At 41.2% G+C, this 16,484-nt stretch overlaps 1 protein-coding gene across 1 annotated transcript; it reads right to left on the bottom strand.

The window, feature by feature from the left end:
• Nucleotides 1–3,249: 3,249 nt before the first annotated feature.
• rab38a (RAB38a, member RAS oncogene family) lies at nucleotides 3,250–14,283 on the bottom strand. Its single transcript, XM_050067668.1, has 3 exons — nucleotides 13,941–14,283; nucleotides 8,662–8,942; nucleotides 3,250–4,503 (listed from the first exon to the last, which is right to left on the bottom strand). Exons 1-3 carry the CDS (start codon nucleotides 14,140–14,142, stop codon nucleotides 4,348–4,350), a joined length of 639 nt encoding a protein of 212 aa, XP_049923625.1. The 5' UTR covers nucleotides 14,143–14,283; the 3' UTR covers nucleotides 3,250–4,347.
• Nucleotides 14,284–16,484: the final 2,201 nt, after the last annotated feature.

The following is a 16,484-nucleotide window of genomic DNA, read 5'->3' as shown; positions in this document are numbered from 1 at the left end:
GGCTAATTTATACAATGTAAAATGCCATAGGCTTGGGCTAATAATGTTAGCATGTTGTATTTGTTTGGAAACCGTGTTTAGTATCAGACAATTGTTTTGTCAGTGAATCTTGTGAGTTGTTATGGAGCTGAATTTTGTAATGTTACCTTTGTTAAATGTTGCTGTTGTCCCTGGCTTCATATGAGTAGAGAAAAAGTCTGCTAGTTGCTTGGCTAATTTATACAATGTAAAATGCAATAGGCTTGTGCTAATAACGTTAGCATGTTGTATTTGTGGGGAAAATGTGTCCAGATAAAGACAAGTGCTTTCTCTGTGAATGCTGCGAGTTATAGTGAAGCTGATTTGTGCAGTTGTGTTTGAAATTGTCTCTATTAAGCCATGTTTAATGCGTGTTTTGAATCAACCAAACTTTACAGCACTTTACAGAAACCCCGCCGCCCACTAGTGTCTGCAGAATGACAGACACACCACCACACAAGTATAAATGCCCACAACAGCGCAAGCTTCGTGTGTAAGCTACGGTGTGGGCTCTGCATAGAGCTGACACACAAGTATAAATCCCGCTTTAACTAAAAAAGTGAAGCAGTTAAGGTAAGGCAAAGGGTAAAGTTTAAATCTCAGTACTTCAAAAGTGAATCAGGCCTAAATGTATAATGAATTAGGTTAATGAATAAAGTGGATTACTGCTACAATGTTGCGTTGGAGCAGGGTTCAAATAACCATCGGATTGGTGGATTTGTCTTGTCGTGGTGGCGGGCGCAATTTGTATGTTCTCCATGTTGTGTAGGCATCAAACTGAAGAAGGGGCTGCAGCTATACAAATCTCACAGCAGTTACAGTTGCTGTGGTGAACAAGCAAACAAGCCAGCAGATATTTTGGCAGGCAACAGTCTCAATCAAATGCTGGTGGCAATGCTCCATCCAGTTGCAATTTGGCATTAAAAGAAAAGAAGAAGCGGTCAGATGTTGGCAATAACCATTTCTGTGAAGTGCACAACAGCAGTGTTTGATTTGAGATAACAATATCCTGTCAAAATTCACCCATTACACAAGTACACAGTGTACACAGTGTTCCACATAAAAGTGTACTACCAGAAGTATTCAGTTTAGACACAGCTGGATTAAAAAAACATATACAAGTAAATCTAATTTAAATGTCACAATTCTGCTTTGTGTGGTTGCTTTTTTGTCCTACAGTGTGATGGTCACAGCCAACACACTCTTTAAACTCATTAGTTTGTTATCTGCACAGGTTACTTTCATTTACGGTCAACTATACCTGAACAAGTCACATCACACAGTTAGTTCAATTTAGAATCTGTTTATTTGCTTTTAACGTTACATTGTTTAATTTAAGTGTACACATTCTAGCATTGTAAGGTTACATGGGCAAATTGTTTGATATTAATTATCTGTTTCTTTGTCTCCGAGTTACCGTGGTTGTCTGGGGAGGTCCCTTCCTGGTGGAGCAAAAGGCGTGGTTGAGGGCTGAGGGCTCCTAAATCCTGGAGCCAACTCATTGGACCAAACCATGTGCTGCCATGTCATGGGGGGGATTTGGATTTAGTTAGTTAGTTTTGTTATGTTGACCTTTTTTATAGGCCTAGCTGTCCCACTATTTTGTCAACAACTCCCGTGTCCTTTTGCCTCACTGCTTGGTTCCTGACATGACGAATTGGTGCTAGTCATTGAGAGGGTGTGTGGGTCAGCCCCAGGTTTGCCTGTTCTTTGCTGTGACAGCCAAGGTGGAAGCTACACTTGGTCTTAAAGAAATGATCATCAACATCAAGAAATTCTAGGTACAGTATGACGTATTATGTTTCCGAAACAATGGACCACTACAGTGTTATCTGGTATGAAGGTAAAGACTGTGCAGTTCCAGCTGGCTGCAGTCATATGGCAGGTCAGATGCAGGTCACTGAGTAAAGTAAATCAACAAACAAAACTATTATACTGGAATCTGAACTCTCTGTGAAATCGGATTTTCATCATATTTAGTGGGGGTGACTGGTAACTCATACTGTGAGAAAAACATAACCCTCTCCTAAGAGGAAGTGAATGAATGTTTGTCCATGAGCCTGAAATTTCCTAAAAAGAGAGACACTGTAAATAAATCCTGTTGTTCAGTGCCAGAAGACTTAGAATTGCATAAACTGAAATGTGTTATGCTTTCACTGAACCTGTGAATCTAAAAGGTATGATGCAGTCTGATTTTTAGCAACCACCTTCTAACATAATACACCATTTATTTCTCATGTGGGTCCAGCAATGATGATGATGATTTGGAAAACGGTGCATTAATTAGCTGCGTCTTCAAAGGATATTTGACCTGAGTGGTTGTGAGGTTGCCGGTTGCAAAACTTTTACTCTTAGAAAAATTGGCTCATAACAAGGCTGATAAAATTACATGCTGCCTGTTTGTGGCAAATCCAGGGCATGGGCAGTGACTTGCGGTGTCAGACACTGAGAAAAAAGTCATCCTTAACGTCGGCATGATACACGGCCGGTCGCCATTATAGTTTAACGGCGCTCGCTGGTGTCAGGGGGGAAACGCAGTGGGACAAGAACAACAGTTAAGGCGGCAAAAGTCCAAGGAGGGAAGGTGGGAGGGGTGGTGGATGGGTCCAACAAACAGCGACTTTCACCCACGAGAGTGGTGTTTGTGTCTTGAAGATTATAAAGCTAAACCCTGTTCATTTTTCCTAAACCTAACCATGTGCTTTTGTTGTTGGAGGGAAAAAAACTTCAATTTGTGTTGTTGTACTGATGTAGTGCTTTTATTTTGAAAGAGACTGTATGTAAAATGATAAATTTCCTGTGAAAACGGAAGTGTATTTTGAAAGAAGACAATGCATTTAACAGGCAGAACTTGACACGGCGTCCCAGAACGTCAACAACCAACACACCCAGGGTACCTTTCATAACATATCTTGAAGTAGAAGGTCCATAACCAAACGTCGATATGTGACGAGGTCGGAGTAAGAATGTGATTTGAACAGTAAAACCTGTTAACGTGTCCTTGTAAAAACCCAAAATACAAGTATGAACCCAGAAATTGCAAAAAAGCGTAATAGATCCCCTTTACTCAACAGCCCCCTCACTCTCCTGTAAATCTGTCGCACCTGTTAGGGCGGGACTATTCACACCTTTACCATCATTGGTCCAAATTGCTAGAGTGATTGAAAACACCCGGGTGTGCAGACTAAATCATAAAATCACATCCAGACATCGGTCAGTAAAGCGATGGTTTATTCATAAGAACATGTTGAAAACTGGATACATCTTTGGTTCTATAATCTTTCTTATTATTCTGTATATAATATGTACATGTTTGTATATATATATGCATTTATCCCATAATTACAAATATTACAAATATCAAACAGTAGAATATAAATGTAATATAAAACCATTGAATTAGAATGGAAACTTCTTTCTTTAAGACACAAAATGTTGGTCATAGTATTTTGAATACATTGAAATGAGTGGAGTTCTATCACAGTGATGGAAAGTAAGGTACATACCTTTAAGTGCACTTATAAATAAAATACGTAGTGACTATATCTATTGAAGACATTAAATAAAATGGTTTGTATTAGAAAAGGCACTTAGATCAATATAATCTGTTATACATTACTGCAGACTGTGGCAGATGTGCATGAGGGAAGACATACAAAGACAAATGGCCGTGTAAAACAAGATGAAACCAGATCTTAAGAAACCATTGCTAATAATGTAGCTGTAGTGTTATCAGGACTGAGATTGATTTGCTTTGGATATGTGGATAAAAACAGTATATAATTTTGCTTTTTGCCTGCTTATTAGCCCAGAATGACATGTGAGAAACTAAAAGATGTCTGTGAGGGATGAGGAGAAAGCAACAAGAAAGAGACACAGAAAAATAAAGAGTGGGCAAGAGAAGGAGGGAGAAAGAGAGACAGCGTGGTTCGTAAATAGAGATTACATCCACGGACCTTTCTACAGATATACTGTGATTTGCTGCGATCTTTCTGTTCCTGTGTTCATTAACTGTGTCTCCATGGTAACCCAAGTGGCAGTGTCAAGGCTTGAAGTCGCCCAGAGGGTGACCTTGCCTTTGACAAGCGCACACAGCTGCATCCATCTCTCTTTCTGTCTCCATTTCTTGAGCCAGCTGCCTGTCTGTCATCCGCTCACCCCCACCCACCGACCCAACCACTCCACCCAACCCGAGCTACCACACAGGAAAAACAGTTGGCAACCCTACTTCCTTCCTTAAAAAGTGGTTCTCCCTCTGTCTCTTGCTCACAGACAAACTCGACTTTGTGTGTAACGAGATACAAAAGGACATCCAACTGTCGGGGGCTGTTACTGGGATCTGAAGCAGGAGGAGCATGTCCCGCCTTTGTCATTCTCTAATTGGGGGGTGATGGTGTCGGGGACTTCTGATTGGAGCATGTCATTCTCACTGGCAATGATGTGTTTCACCAAGCAGTTCGCCGCTTCATCGATGTTGATGTTTTCCTGAAAAGAGAAGGAAAAAGTAAAAGAAACAAATAAAAATTGAGATTGAAATATGAGGAGGTGGGAGAGAGAGGAGAGGAGGAGACAAGAGAAACACTTTTTATCAAAGAAACAAAAGTGCAGCAGGAAAAACCTGTGGGAGCAGGTGAGTGAAGCAAATGGACCGTTACTAAACTGAGTAGATGGATGACGCACCAGCCAGCAGCCATGATGTGAACACAAAGTGAAAAGGGAGTTTTACATAAATTTCTCCCCAGCTGCTGCCACTGTGTCGCTGCCGTGGGGGCAGTGACAAATGACAATACAACCTCATGCTTCATCTACGCACAAACACGATGCGATGACTGATCAAACAATTGTCACGTGTGAAATCTCTGAATTGAACAATAGCATTAGAGTGTAACAAATATAGACAGTAAACCAAAACAGAAGTTTCAACAGTGCGTCTACATGTACAGTATTAGAAACTATTCTCAACTTGAATGTCAGTGCCTTACACGCTCTAGCAGATAAGGTATTGAGCGTCTCCTCATTTTGGACGAGCTGGCTACACTCACAATGATAAAAAGGCTATGGTTACATAAAAATACTACACAAGCACTCACATACAATACAGATGCCAACCCAAATTAACTGTAATGATTAATCTATGCAAATTGTATTCCTTTTCCAATCTGTATCTCACAACGTCAAACAAAATTCATCCAAAAATCATTTCTTAGGTCCTGGATAATGTGTTTTCTGTTACAGGTGAGTAGCTTCACTTGTCTTGCCTGATTCTACATTCTGCCCATCAAAATAAAACACAAATGCAAAATGACCATTCTGAACAGCACCCAGAAATTAGACAGCACCAATACAAAAGATTCAGAGCGACTTGGACCACAGCTGAAGGCCAAGGGAAATAGAGAAATGGCCCTGGGCGTTCAAGGGAGGTTCACATGAGGAGAGGACCAGCAGCACCAGCGAGTATTAATGAGACACACACACACACACACACACACACACACACACACACACACATGCACACTCGTTCTTAATATGTGATGCAGTAGCAGCAGAGATGCTGAATATTCATAAGATCTAACAGTGTGCTCAGTTGGATGTGACATGGTGCCGTCTGCAGCTCCCTGAGCTTCTCCCACATACAGAAAAACCCCTCTGTGTGCCATGTCGTGATCTATCCTGCTTACTGTTGGATCTGGAACAAAGGATTCTTGTGCATGCAGACCGTGTGCAGCATCGTTGAAGATAAAAGTTTGAAATGATTCTCCTGGCATGTTATTTGGCAGTGAGCTCAGAATACGTTAGATATCATCCTGATATGTTACAGACTCACTTAAAATTCAAAGCTGTATACTTTCTAGTGGTGTCACAAAACTGGAATTTCTAGCTTCTCTACAATACCTTGAAAAAAAATATCAATACATAAATACCATTTTTTAATACCACAGAAAAATGGACATAAAAGGCATTAAATGTAAAACTTATATTAAAAGACAAATATAACAAGGCTGAGAAAACACAGCTGATGAAGAATTAGGTAACGGTGTATCGATACTGTGTAAAATAAGCATTAACACCTTTCAAATACTCAGAATCCATGTATCGATAAATTAATATTTTTTGACAACACTACTTTCTTATACAAATGACACTTGAGGCATACGGATTTAATGGTCAATGGCTTTCTATATTTATGGTTATAAGTCACATGATTTGTGGTGGCGTCTCAGTTCGTTTACTGGTTTATTGCAGGCTCTCAGTGAGTGTGCCACACTGTGAAGCCAATTTGACATAGTGGCCAAATTGTATAAACACAACCTCCGAGTCCGTCATGTAACGCCATTGGGCCCAAATATGAGTTTTTCTCATATACTTATATGAGAGGAAATGTCTGTAAAGCAGTGGATACATTTTGTTGAGCGTCAGAACCCTGAAATGACTCATTTCAATATCGGGATTTGATCCATTCATTCTAAAAGTCTCCCGCATTATTGGGCTCTATGGGCCCAGTGATGCTGGCTGATTTTACGCTTGGGAAGCCGAACCACTGAGCAAGGAACAAGGGTCCGTCTCAACACTTTATCAAGTTTTCTTTGTACATCCGTGGGTTACTGCCTCGATTTCAACTGCTCCAATCCTAAATCTATCTTTGGCAACTGGGGTGGCCTTTAACAAAAAGGTACATAACTTCCAAATGGATCTACAGTCTTCCACAAGATTTCTTTTGGGAAGACATGGTCATGAGCCAAAGGACAGCTGATTAACAGTTCATGCCAATAGGGTATCAGTGGGAGCGGCCTATAACAAAAAAGGCATATAACTTTAAAAACGGATTAATGTGACATAACTAAACTTTGTAGACAGACAAACACACACAGCCACAAACACTCATAAACAAATACACACACACCATTGTGCCATGTCTCCTTTCACAGCTCATGAACTGGTTGTCGTAGGGAGGTGTCATTGGATGAGTGACGAGTGTTTTTGAGGTTGTGTGCCTGTGTGAATGCATGAACGCTTAGATGCTTGTGTGTGTGCTCATTCATTTTCCATAACTGCTTATCCTGTTAGGGGTCACAGGGGGACTGGAGCCCACCCAGCTGACACTGGGCAAGGGGTGGGATACACCCTGGACAGGTCGCCAGACTATCACAAGGCTGAGACAAAGAGACATACAACCGTTCACGCTAGATTAAAATTAATAAACATTTTCTATTGCCTTGGTGAAGGCACACACTGAGTACTCTCTGCTGTCAGTTTGACACAGTTGTGCACCTCCGACAGCCACAGTGCACAAGAACACAAGAGAGAGAAAGCACGTCTCGGCTTTTTTCCCTCACCTACCATCCAGCTGTGAGATTCCTGCGCCACATTAGCTGCTATCACTATCAGGCTTGTGTCGGTGTCTCACTGAGTTAGTGTGTAGGTGGGTGAATCCTCAGCTCATCTCACAGTCAGAGCTCAGTCACCACGATCTTTCACTCCTGTCTGCGTCTAAGAGTCTTGACTTATACTGTACATTTATTTGTTAGTTTAAAAGTCTTATATTTGTGTTTCATATTTTCAGGTGTTTTCCCCTGTTTTCAGTCTTTGTGCAAAGCTAAGCTAACCATCTCCTAGCTCCAGCTTCCTATTTAACAACCATGACGGTGGAATCAGTCTTCTCATCTAACTCTGGGCAAGAATGCAAGTCAGGGTATTTCCCAAAATGCCCCACTATTCCTTTAATGTCTGTATCCATTAGTAGAAATCAGTGAACTGATACATTCCCTCATCATTCTTGGACACTCTCCCTGGATGCGAGAAAAAAACTGATGCTAGTGCAGCTGACCTGAAATAACATAGTGGGAATGTCTGCTGTGAGACTCTGACTGAAGCAAAAACTGAGTAGACTGAGAGTCTGTTAAACTCAGCACTTTTAAAGGAATACAAAATGATCCTTTGTAAATCACTTACTTGCCCAGTGTAGCCTTGAATTCACAAAGAAAATGTAGTTATTTTTTGCATACCTCCCTGGTAAATTCTTCATGAATTGGAGTAAATGGAGGTGACAACGGTAAAACTATACCAAAACATCCGTTTACAAACCGTCACACAATTTGTGCAGTATAATGCGAGTCTCATTTATCCAGTCATATGCTCACTGCTTCCCAAATGCATGTATTTTACACCACAACCTTACTATTTAAAATACTTCCACATTAACAGTCTCATGCGAGACGAGTAGCCCGCCTAGGCAAGGACGCACTTTGAACTCTGCTCTTGCATTCCATTGAGCAGATTCATCGCGCATTTTCTCCGTTTATGGATTCTTTGTTCAACTTGTTCAACTAAGTTTTCCTTGCCAATTAAACGTAACGCATGGTGAGTAATTGATATAGAAATGGTCATCATGTGGGTGAAGTATTCCTTTAAAGAATTTCTTCACTTCCTGAACGTGCCTCTGTGGTAGTGTCTCCACGGGTTAATCAGGTGTTTGGGCTGCATCAGTCCAGCTGGTAGGGAGTCAGATGCGTCTTAAGGACATCTGAACAGGAAGGAAATGCTCAGCGCTCCATCGAAGGCTACTCTATGTAGCCACAGCAACAATCCTGACAGCTGTGTTGCTGCTTTGTATTCATGTATGTGTGTGTGTGCCATCGTTCTCACCTTGGCAGACGTCTCGTACCATCCCACAAAGCCGTTCTCCTGGCAGAACTGCTCCATCTTTATTCCATTATTGGTCAGAACGTCCCGGCCCTGGTCACATTTATTGGCCAAAAGCACAGTGGCTACATGTTTCCCATTGGCAAGTGTCAGTTTGGAATCCAAGTCCTCCTTCCATTTGGTGACAGCCTCAAAGGAGGCGGGCCTTGTGACATCAAACACGATGAAGGCGCCCATGGCCTCACGGTAGTACACGCGGGTCATGTTGCCAAACCTCTCCTGACCTGGAAGACACACACGGACAAGGACATAGATGTATACGCACAAAGAAAGAGATTGCAACTTTGGTACCAGTGTAAAGATGTAAAGACATGTTATACTTTCACAGATGCACATAGAAGAATTCTATTTTTATTTTGATCAGCTTTATGCTGGCACTGAAACAACAGCAAGTGATGCTGCTTCACCTCAGCGGCAAACAGACACAGAGGCATGCATCATCTGATTTACTCATTTTATCACACCCCTGTCTCAAATGTGCTACCATGCAAGCATTCCCGACATACCCACTCTCTCTCTCTCTCACACACACACACACACACATAATTACATGCATTTTTTTAACTGTTAGATCTGCAAAAAGAGAAAGATAAGATGTAGATACAGATAGAGGCAGGATAGGAGGAGGAGAGAGGAGTCTTTGGTGTGTGCCTGCCTGTGAACTGTAAAAATTCCTCAGGGTAAAATTAATTCGATAAGCTCTGTAGGAATGTTGTATCCTCACAGATTTTTCCCATCCATAGCGTCTGCTAGAGCACCATCAGTACCAGCCTCACAGTTCAGCTTGTGGGCAAGACATTTTCACAGTGTGGAGTAACCCCAAAAATCTAAACCGATCCTTTGAAAAGCAGTTTGCATCCAGAGGAAGAGGAATCAAGATGGTATTAATTTCAGGGTTGTCAAATATACAGCCCATGGGTCAGAACTAACCCACCAAAGGGTCCAATCCAGCCAAGTGGACGACTTCACGCACTAAATATTGATGTACTTGCAAAGGCTAAGAGGAGCCAAGTTTCAGGAGCAAGGTAAACAACAATACTGCCTCAGAGGCTTTTCCACCCTGACCAGAACACAGCAAAACATATTCAACTTGATATTGAACACTGTACGAAATACTGTCAACAGCAGCTTCAGTATAAAGAAACATGTATCAGACTTCTGACTTAAAGCAATACCTTTAGATTTGTGAACTGTTTGTAAGGCAGGGATAACTTCACCTGCTTCCTGAATAGCTTCCAGGTTAGTTTGGTGTGGGGATGCCAGCCTTACTACACAGGAGTGGAAATGTATAGAAAAATTCACATGTAATGGTACTAAGTAGAGTTTGATACCCCTGCTTTACATGCGACTGTGTTGAGGCCCCCGGGATCATTTGCTACTCACCTGGTTTGAAATCCAATCTAACTGCATTTAGGAGAAAAAAAGAAACCTATCTCATCAATTTAGCCACAACTGTCCTAACTGGGAGGGATTTCCCACCTTATGAATCCTAAATTAGGATGGCATAGACTCTGTCCTAAATTCATGAAAACTGCCAAAACTGCTTGTCCATCCCAAGCAGCCCACTGGTGCATTCTATCAGAGATACATACCGTCTCTTGTACATTCTTAAAGGAGCACTTCACCCACAAAATGGCCGTCTGTAAATCAGTTAGTCATTCCATGTTACCTTGAATTGGTGAAGTAATTTTTTTTTCTCACATGCCTCATGAAACATGGCGAACATATTGATTTATCGGGGGGCCACGTTTAATACAAACTCTCACACAACTCGAGCAGAATAATCCAAGTCTCATTTAACCAGTCGTATGCTCAGTAATTCTGATTTTTTTGAATGAATGAATTTTGCTGAAAACCATATGATTTAAAACTGAACTGAAAGTGAAAGCTATCTATGCTTTCTTTGAAGCCAGACTCCATTGCTAAGGTTTTTCAGGGAATATTCATGTTCACTGTTAACCGTGGAGACATGCGAGAAGAGTTTTCCTCACAAATTCAAAGTAACACGGCATGACTAACTGATTTACAAATGGTCATTTTGTAGGACAAGTATTCCTTCAACATAGATGCAGGCATGACAGGATGAGTACAAACCGAAAAATCTAATTTACAGTTGTAGTTAGGATTTCTTAAGACAATATAAGACAATATAAGATAAGATAAGATAAGATAAGATAAGATAAGATAAGATAAGATAAGAGCTCTGAGATAGGATAGCACACACCCATGAATTTAGGAATTGCCTCTGTAATAGGAAGATAGGATTTTTCCTGTCTTTGACACTTAAGTTAACACAGGACAAGCAGTTAGGATATTTTTTTCTGTAATGAGGCCCCTGCTTTCCTGCACAGGTGGATCAGAGCACAGGGTCAGCTGCAGAACAGCTGGGAGAAGGTGTGTCTAGTTCAAGGACATGTCAGAAGGTAGAACACTGTATTAGATACATACAAGTATCATAGTGTCATCGTATACCTAGTAAAAAATAATGTTCCCACCTTTCTGTCTGAGCCAACTAAAACATACCAATGTTTTCTGGGCAATGATCAAGTAAAAATACTATAAAATGTTTTCAAACTTTACAATATGAATATTCATGATTACATGTGTTCAGAAAAAGACAACAATATCAATTATGAATGCGAATCTGCTTCATTTAAACTGTGTGGATGTAGTTTGATCAGATTTGACAGACAGTGTATCATTTTAATTTAAATATTTTTAAATCATGATTGATGCACAGGTTTAAATGACATCACCTTTACAGAACTGAATCTTTCCAAATTATACTGCTAAAAAGAACTCAGACAAAAACATAAATACATAAATCTCTCATATAAAATAAACCAAACTGTTTTACGATGGCAAAAACTTGTGTGTTAATGTGTAGACCCCTGTGCTGATAGTAAGGAGCTGATGGAGAAAGCAGAGCCTTTAAGGTGCAACGGCTTCATTAATAGAAATTAAATGTGGTAATTATTCCATCGAGATGAGGGAGGGCAGACGCCCAAAACATCAGGAGTTCATCTCAGTATTGTGTCAAACCTGGTCTGCAGCCAAAGACTCCCACTCAACATGTATATCTATGTGATTTCAAGAGGCTGAACAGTATATAAAGTCCCCACAATCTGCCCTAAACCAGCTTCACTCACATCTTCATGCTATATTGAGCAGCTGGCCATGTCACCCTGTCGGCCCTGAGCATAGAAAAAATGGCAGTCAAAAATAGAACGGTTGAAGTTATTATTTGTCTTGGGAAACGCACAGAAACAGCAGGTGATTTATTACGTCTGCGGCATGAGAAAACTTCAGTCCAGCTTCAGATCCCCAAACAAACCCACAGCAGTGCTGGGGAAAGTAAATCTGTTTTAAAAAGGACATTTAATCCACATATTTGTTTTGTAACCTGTGATTATTTGACAATGGACACATAATATGGCCCACATAGTATTATAATGGACAGACTGTGCGGATTTAAGATTAACAGGCTTTTTCCAAGGCCTCCACGACTTCAGAGTGACTGTAGGGAGCACATACAATACAGACCTATTGCTCTGAGGGAGACACTCATCCTTCGTTCACAATAAAAGCTTTCTGTATACAAGAGCTTGGGCCTCAAATCTCCCTCACATGAGTTTGAGACACATGACTGCTTGCGCTCACTGGAGAGGGCGCACAGGAGGGGAAAGAACAGCAGGTCAGAGGATTCTTCTAAACCTCAGCCGACACTCATGTGAGATGAGACTGCTGTAGCCTTTAGGTTTCATGTCCTTCCCAACAGCAGCCCACTCAAAAGCCTTCATTATTTCAGTGTCTGCCAAAGGCAGTCAAAGCATTTCAACACTGACTGCGAAAAGATATTAGAATATCTTATTTGCACAGAAGATATTTTCTACGCTCTTATCAAAAGGACTGGGGCGGGCACGTCATATCTGAACCTCGATAAATGCATACAACAAAATAAATTTTAAAAAAGGTGAAGAATACAGAGTATCTTAAAGGTGAGGAATGTCACGCAGTACATAAGATTGCAGAGAAAAGGCAAGTGGCCACTGGAGGCAAGACAGAATTACTGTTACAGAATACAGATACAGAATATATGTATCAATGAATTAATTCATGAGTAACATGACTTAAATCTTAAAGACAACTCAGATGCCACCTGCACATGGCCCCACAGAATAGAGCAGATTTAATTTTGTTTAAGAAAGGTGAAAGGTCATAAATACTTTCCTGATTTAATAACAACAATATATATGTAATGATATCCATAATCCATATGTGATGTTTTTGAACCTTGGTTTCGGAGAAAGTTTCTCTGTCTGGATTTGTGTGTGAGCTGCTTGTGAGTATAAATAAAGAGAAACATGTAATTGCAGCAATGCATTGCCAAGTGATTTGAAGTGAGTAACAGGTCAGCTGGTGCACATGAGGAACATTAACCCCGGATCACAACTGTGACGAAATAGTCTCATGCTCATGCTCTGAATCGCTGTCTTTTTCTTTATCACTAACCTCAAACTATCTGTGTATCTAAAGTACGCAATTCTTTGAAAGTCAGGCTGTGACATTTGACTTGAAACAACGTGTTTATGAGCAACGTTCTATTGGAGCATCTGAACACTGAAAAATATTCAATTTATGATTTGGAAAGTTTTGTCTCTAACCTTAAACAACATGCATTAACATTGGGGAAAAAATGATTTTCATAACCACCACACTGAGAGATTGTAGAGCAGATTCATTTAACCATGTGATATTCAAAAAAGAATAAGCAACATAATTATAAACATAATTTCCTCCAGGACTAAAACATTAATGAATTTCCAAATGTAGCCTTCAGCTATTTTTACTTAGAAGGACATTTTCAAATAGACTGAGTGAATTTATTTAATTGTCTATCAAAGTAGTTCAATTTTCAATTTCGTCTGAAAAACAAACAACAAAAATAAGTATTTTCTCAAGAGTATTAACCAATAAACTAATATCCATCTATTTTAGAACAATGTGCCCTGCCATATGGGCTACATCTGCACAAATCCCAACTAATTTCTAATATATTTATTCAAGATACTAAATCGACTTTTCTCCTTTGCTGTGGCTTACTCAAAAAAATGTATAAAGTTTGAGTCAAAGACAAGTCATAGAACCGCCTGGAAATTTCAAACTTCCTATCAAACTTTCTATAATCCCTCATATTTGTTTGCGTAAAAGTTGGACCGTACCTGCAATGTCCCACAGCTGCAGACGCACCGTCTCCTGATCCCAGTTGAGGACTTTGAGTGCGAAGTCCACCCCGATGGTGGCTCGGTAATTGGGGCTGAAGTTGTGATGCACATACCGCTTGATGATGCTGGTCTTGCCCACACCGAGGTCCCCTATGACAAGAATCTTATAGAGATGCTCCTTGTTGTGGTTGTTCTGCATGGCGACCGAGGAGGGCGAGAGCTGAGCATGAATCCACCGTTGTGGAGAGGGCCGGGGGATGAAAGGGGGAGACGCGCAAGACGGCGCACAGAGGACTGAGGGGGAGCTGGGAATGACTTCAGAAGTGAAGCTGGAGAGAGGAGAGGGGAGGTGAGGTAACGTTACGCCCTGGCCCGCTGAGGGAAGCGGAGCAGAGACGTCTGGACCTTGTGACTCACGCAGGGGAGCTCCCTGGGAGTGCCGGGATGTATTTGAAACACCCAGTGGACGGTGGAAGAAGTAATTAGATTACTTAGAAAAGTAGCAATCCATTTGAAGTAAAAGTCTTGCATCTACAATGTAAAATAATTGTCAGCAAATTGTATTTAAAGTTTCAAAAGTACAAAGAGTGGTGGAAAATAACTACATTTACTCAAGTGATGTCGGCTACTTAAGCACAATCTCCAGGTACCTGTACGTCCATGTTATGCTCCGCTAGACCTCAGAGGCAAATATTATACTTTTTACTTTACTTTTATTTTTTCATAACTTTGCAGACTCAGATTCATAATACAAAATATAAATCAACAAATACACTATGGCTTATTATTATGGATAAATATAACACTCTATTGATGAAGATGAAGAAAATGCAATTATGTTTATTGTCACTGTATATAAATACAACAAAATTCAATACACAGATTAAATTCATTTCAAGAGTGATAAATTAATAATAAAGGAGGGGACATCATTCATTCATACTCTAAACACGCACACGCTGCACACATACACACACACAAGCAGTGTTAACAGCTGTGAACGTGAAGTAAGAAAAAAGTAAAATAAAACCACCACCTCTTGGCGATGGTGAGGCCTTCTACGTTGAGCTGGAGACCCGCTAGCGCTGCAGTCTGTGAACATTGTGAAGACATTGGTTTCGCTTTTTGCACGTAACCTTGCAACTATTCTTTAGCTACTCGCAGGAGAGGCCACCTGGAGGCTGTCTTCAACTCCCCCTGAAACACAATCAAGGAACTACGGCTACGCAGATGACCTGGTCATTCTATTCAGCAAGTCATCCTGGGAAGCAGCAGAAGAGGGCCTCTCTGAAGACATGAACATCCTGTCTTCATACTGTACCTGAAGAACTGGCGCCTCAAGCTCAGTGTTGACAAGACCGTAGAATCAATGTTCCGCCTCAACAACAAAGAAGCAACCCGCGAACTACAGTTCCAGCCCTTCCCCACATATCTGTGTGTGAAGCTTGACAGGACACTATCATTTAAACAACACCTGGTCAGTGTCAAGGCAAAGACAACCGTCCGTGCCGCACTAATACACCATCTAGCTGGTGCCACATTAGGAGCCACGATGAAGACACTGAGCTTTTCCACCGTGGCCTTAGTGTTTTCAGCCGCTGAGTACTGTGCTCCAATCTGGTGCTGTAGCCCCCATGCCATGAAGCTGGATGCCGCACTCGACGCCTCCCTACGGACTGTCTGCAGATATCTACGAGCCACCCCAACAAACCAACTGCCTGTCCTCGCTGGTATCGCTCCAGCAGAGGTCAGACGAGCAGCAGCCACACTGGCCCTCGCTCAAAAGGCACAGACGAGTGAATCCCACCTCCTCCACAAGATCGCAATGGAGACACCACAGCGCTTGCATCGGAAGTCCAGGCACCGTACAATACCATCTGATACCTCCAAGGCCGCCTAGGTCAAGGCAAAATGGAGGGAGCAGTGGAAGAACCATGCAGGCTTCACCACTACACAGCAGACCCCACAGATGTTTCCGGCCAGCACATGCTCCGAAAGCAATGGACAACCCTCAACCGCCTGAGGACAGGCAATGCGTAATGCAAAAATTGGGTCTTGTAGACAGTGCCCACTGCGAATGCAGGGATCCACTACAATCTGTGGAACACATAATAACCAGCTGGCCCAAACACCAGCCACCAAATGGCGACTGTAGTGTAGTTGACCTGAACAATGAAACATTGGATTGGCTTGCCTCAACGGAGCTGAAGGTCTAAGGACCTACGCCAGAAGAAGAGTAAATACAAGCTACTTAGTTACTTTGGTCAGAAAATTAAACTAAGATTTACCCACATAAAGGAGCTTGTGACAGTAAATCAACCATTTTTCCATTCCTTCACCTCCTTATACAGTTATATTGTTTTGCTTGTAGTTTGTTGTTCACCTCATCATACATTTTGGTTTGTTATGAGAATCTTTGCTTGAGAGTAAACTGTTGATTGACTCCAGTCAAAGCTAAAACAGACCTTAAATAAAATCAAACATTGCAGGAAGATTGAATTAAAAATTCGTTCCATCTTTCACACGCAAAGAAATCATGCA

This window comes from Epinephelus moara, chromosome 2, assembly GCF_006386435.1.
Source record: "Epinephelus moara isolate mb chromosome 2, YSFRI_EMoa_1.0, whole genome shotgun sequence".
Lineage (NCBI taxonomy): Eukaryota > Metazoa > Chordata > Actinopteri > Perciformes > Serranidae > Epinephelus > Epinephelus moara.
This window is presented reverse-complemented; position numbering and strand designations above follow the sequence as displayed.

What these genes read in the sequence shown, in the direction of transcription:
- rab38a (XM_050067668.1), bottom strand. Translation starts at nt 14,142, where the DNA reads ATGCAGAACAACCACAACAAGGAGCATCTCTATAAGATTCTTGTCATA. An exon ending in GCAGCTGTGGGACATTGCAG is followed by an intron (nt 8,943 to 13,940) that starts GTACGGTCCAAC and finishes TGTGTCTTCCAG; the next exon opens with GTCAGGAGAGGTTTGGCAAC. An exon ending in GGTACGAGACGTCTGCCAAG is followed by an intron (nt 4,504 to 8,661) that starts GTGAGAACGATG and finishes TTCTCTTTTCAG; the next exon opens with GAAAACATCAACATCGATGA.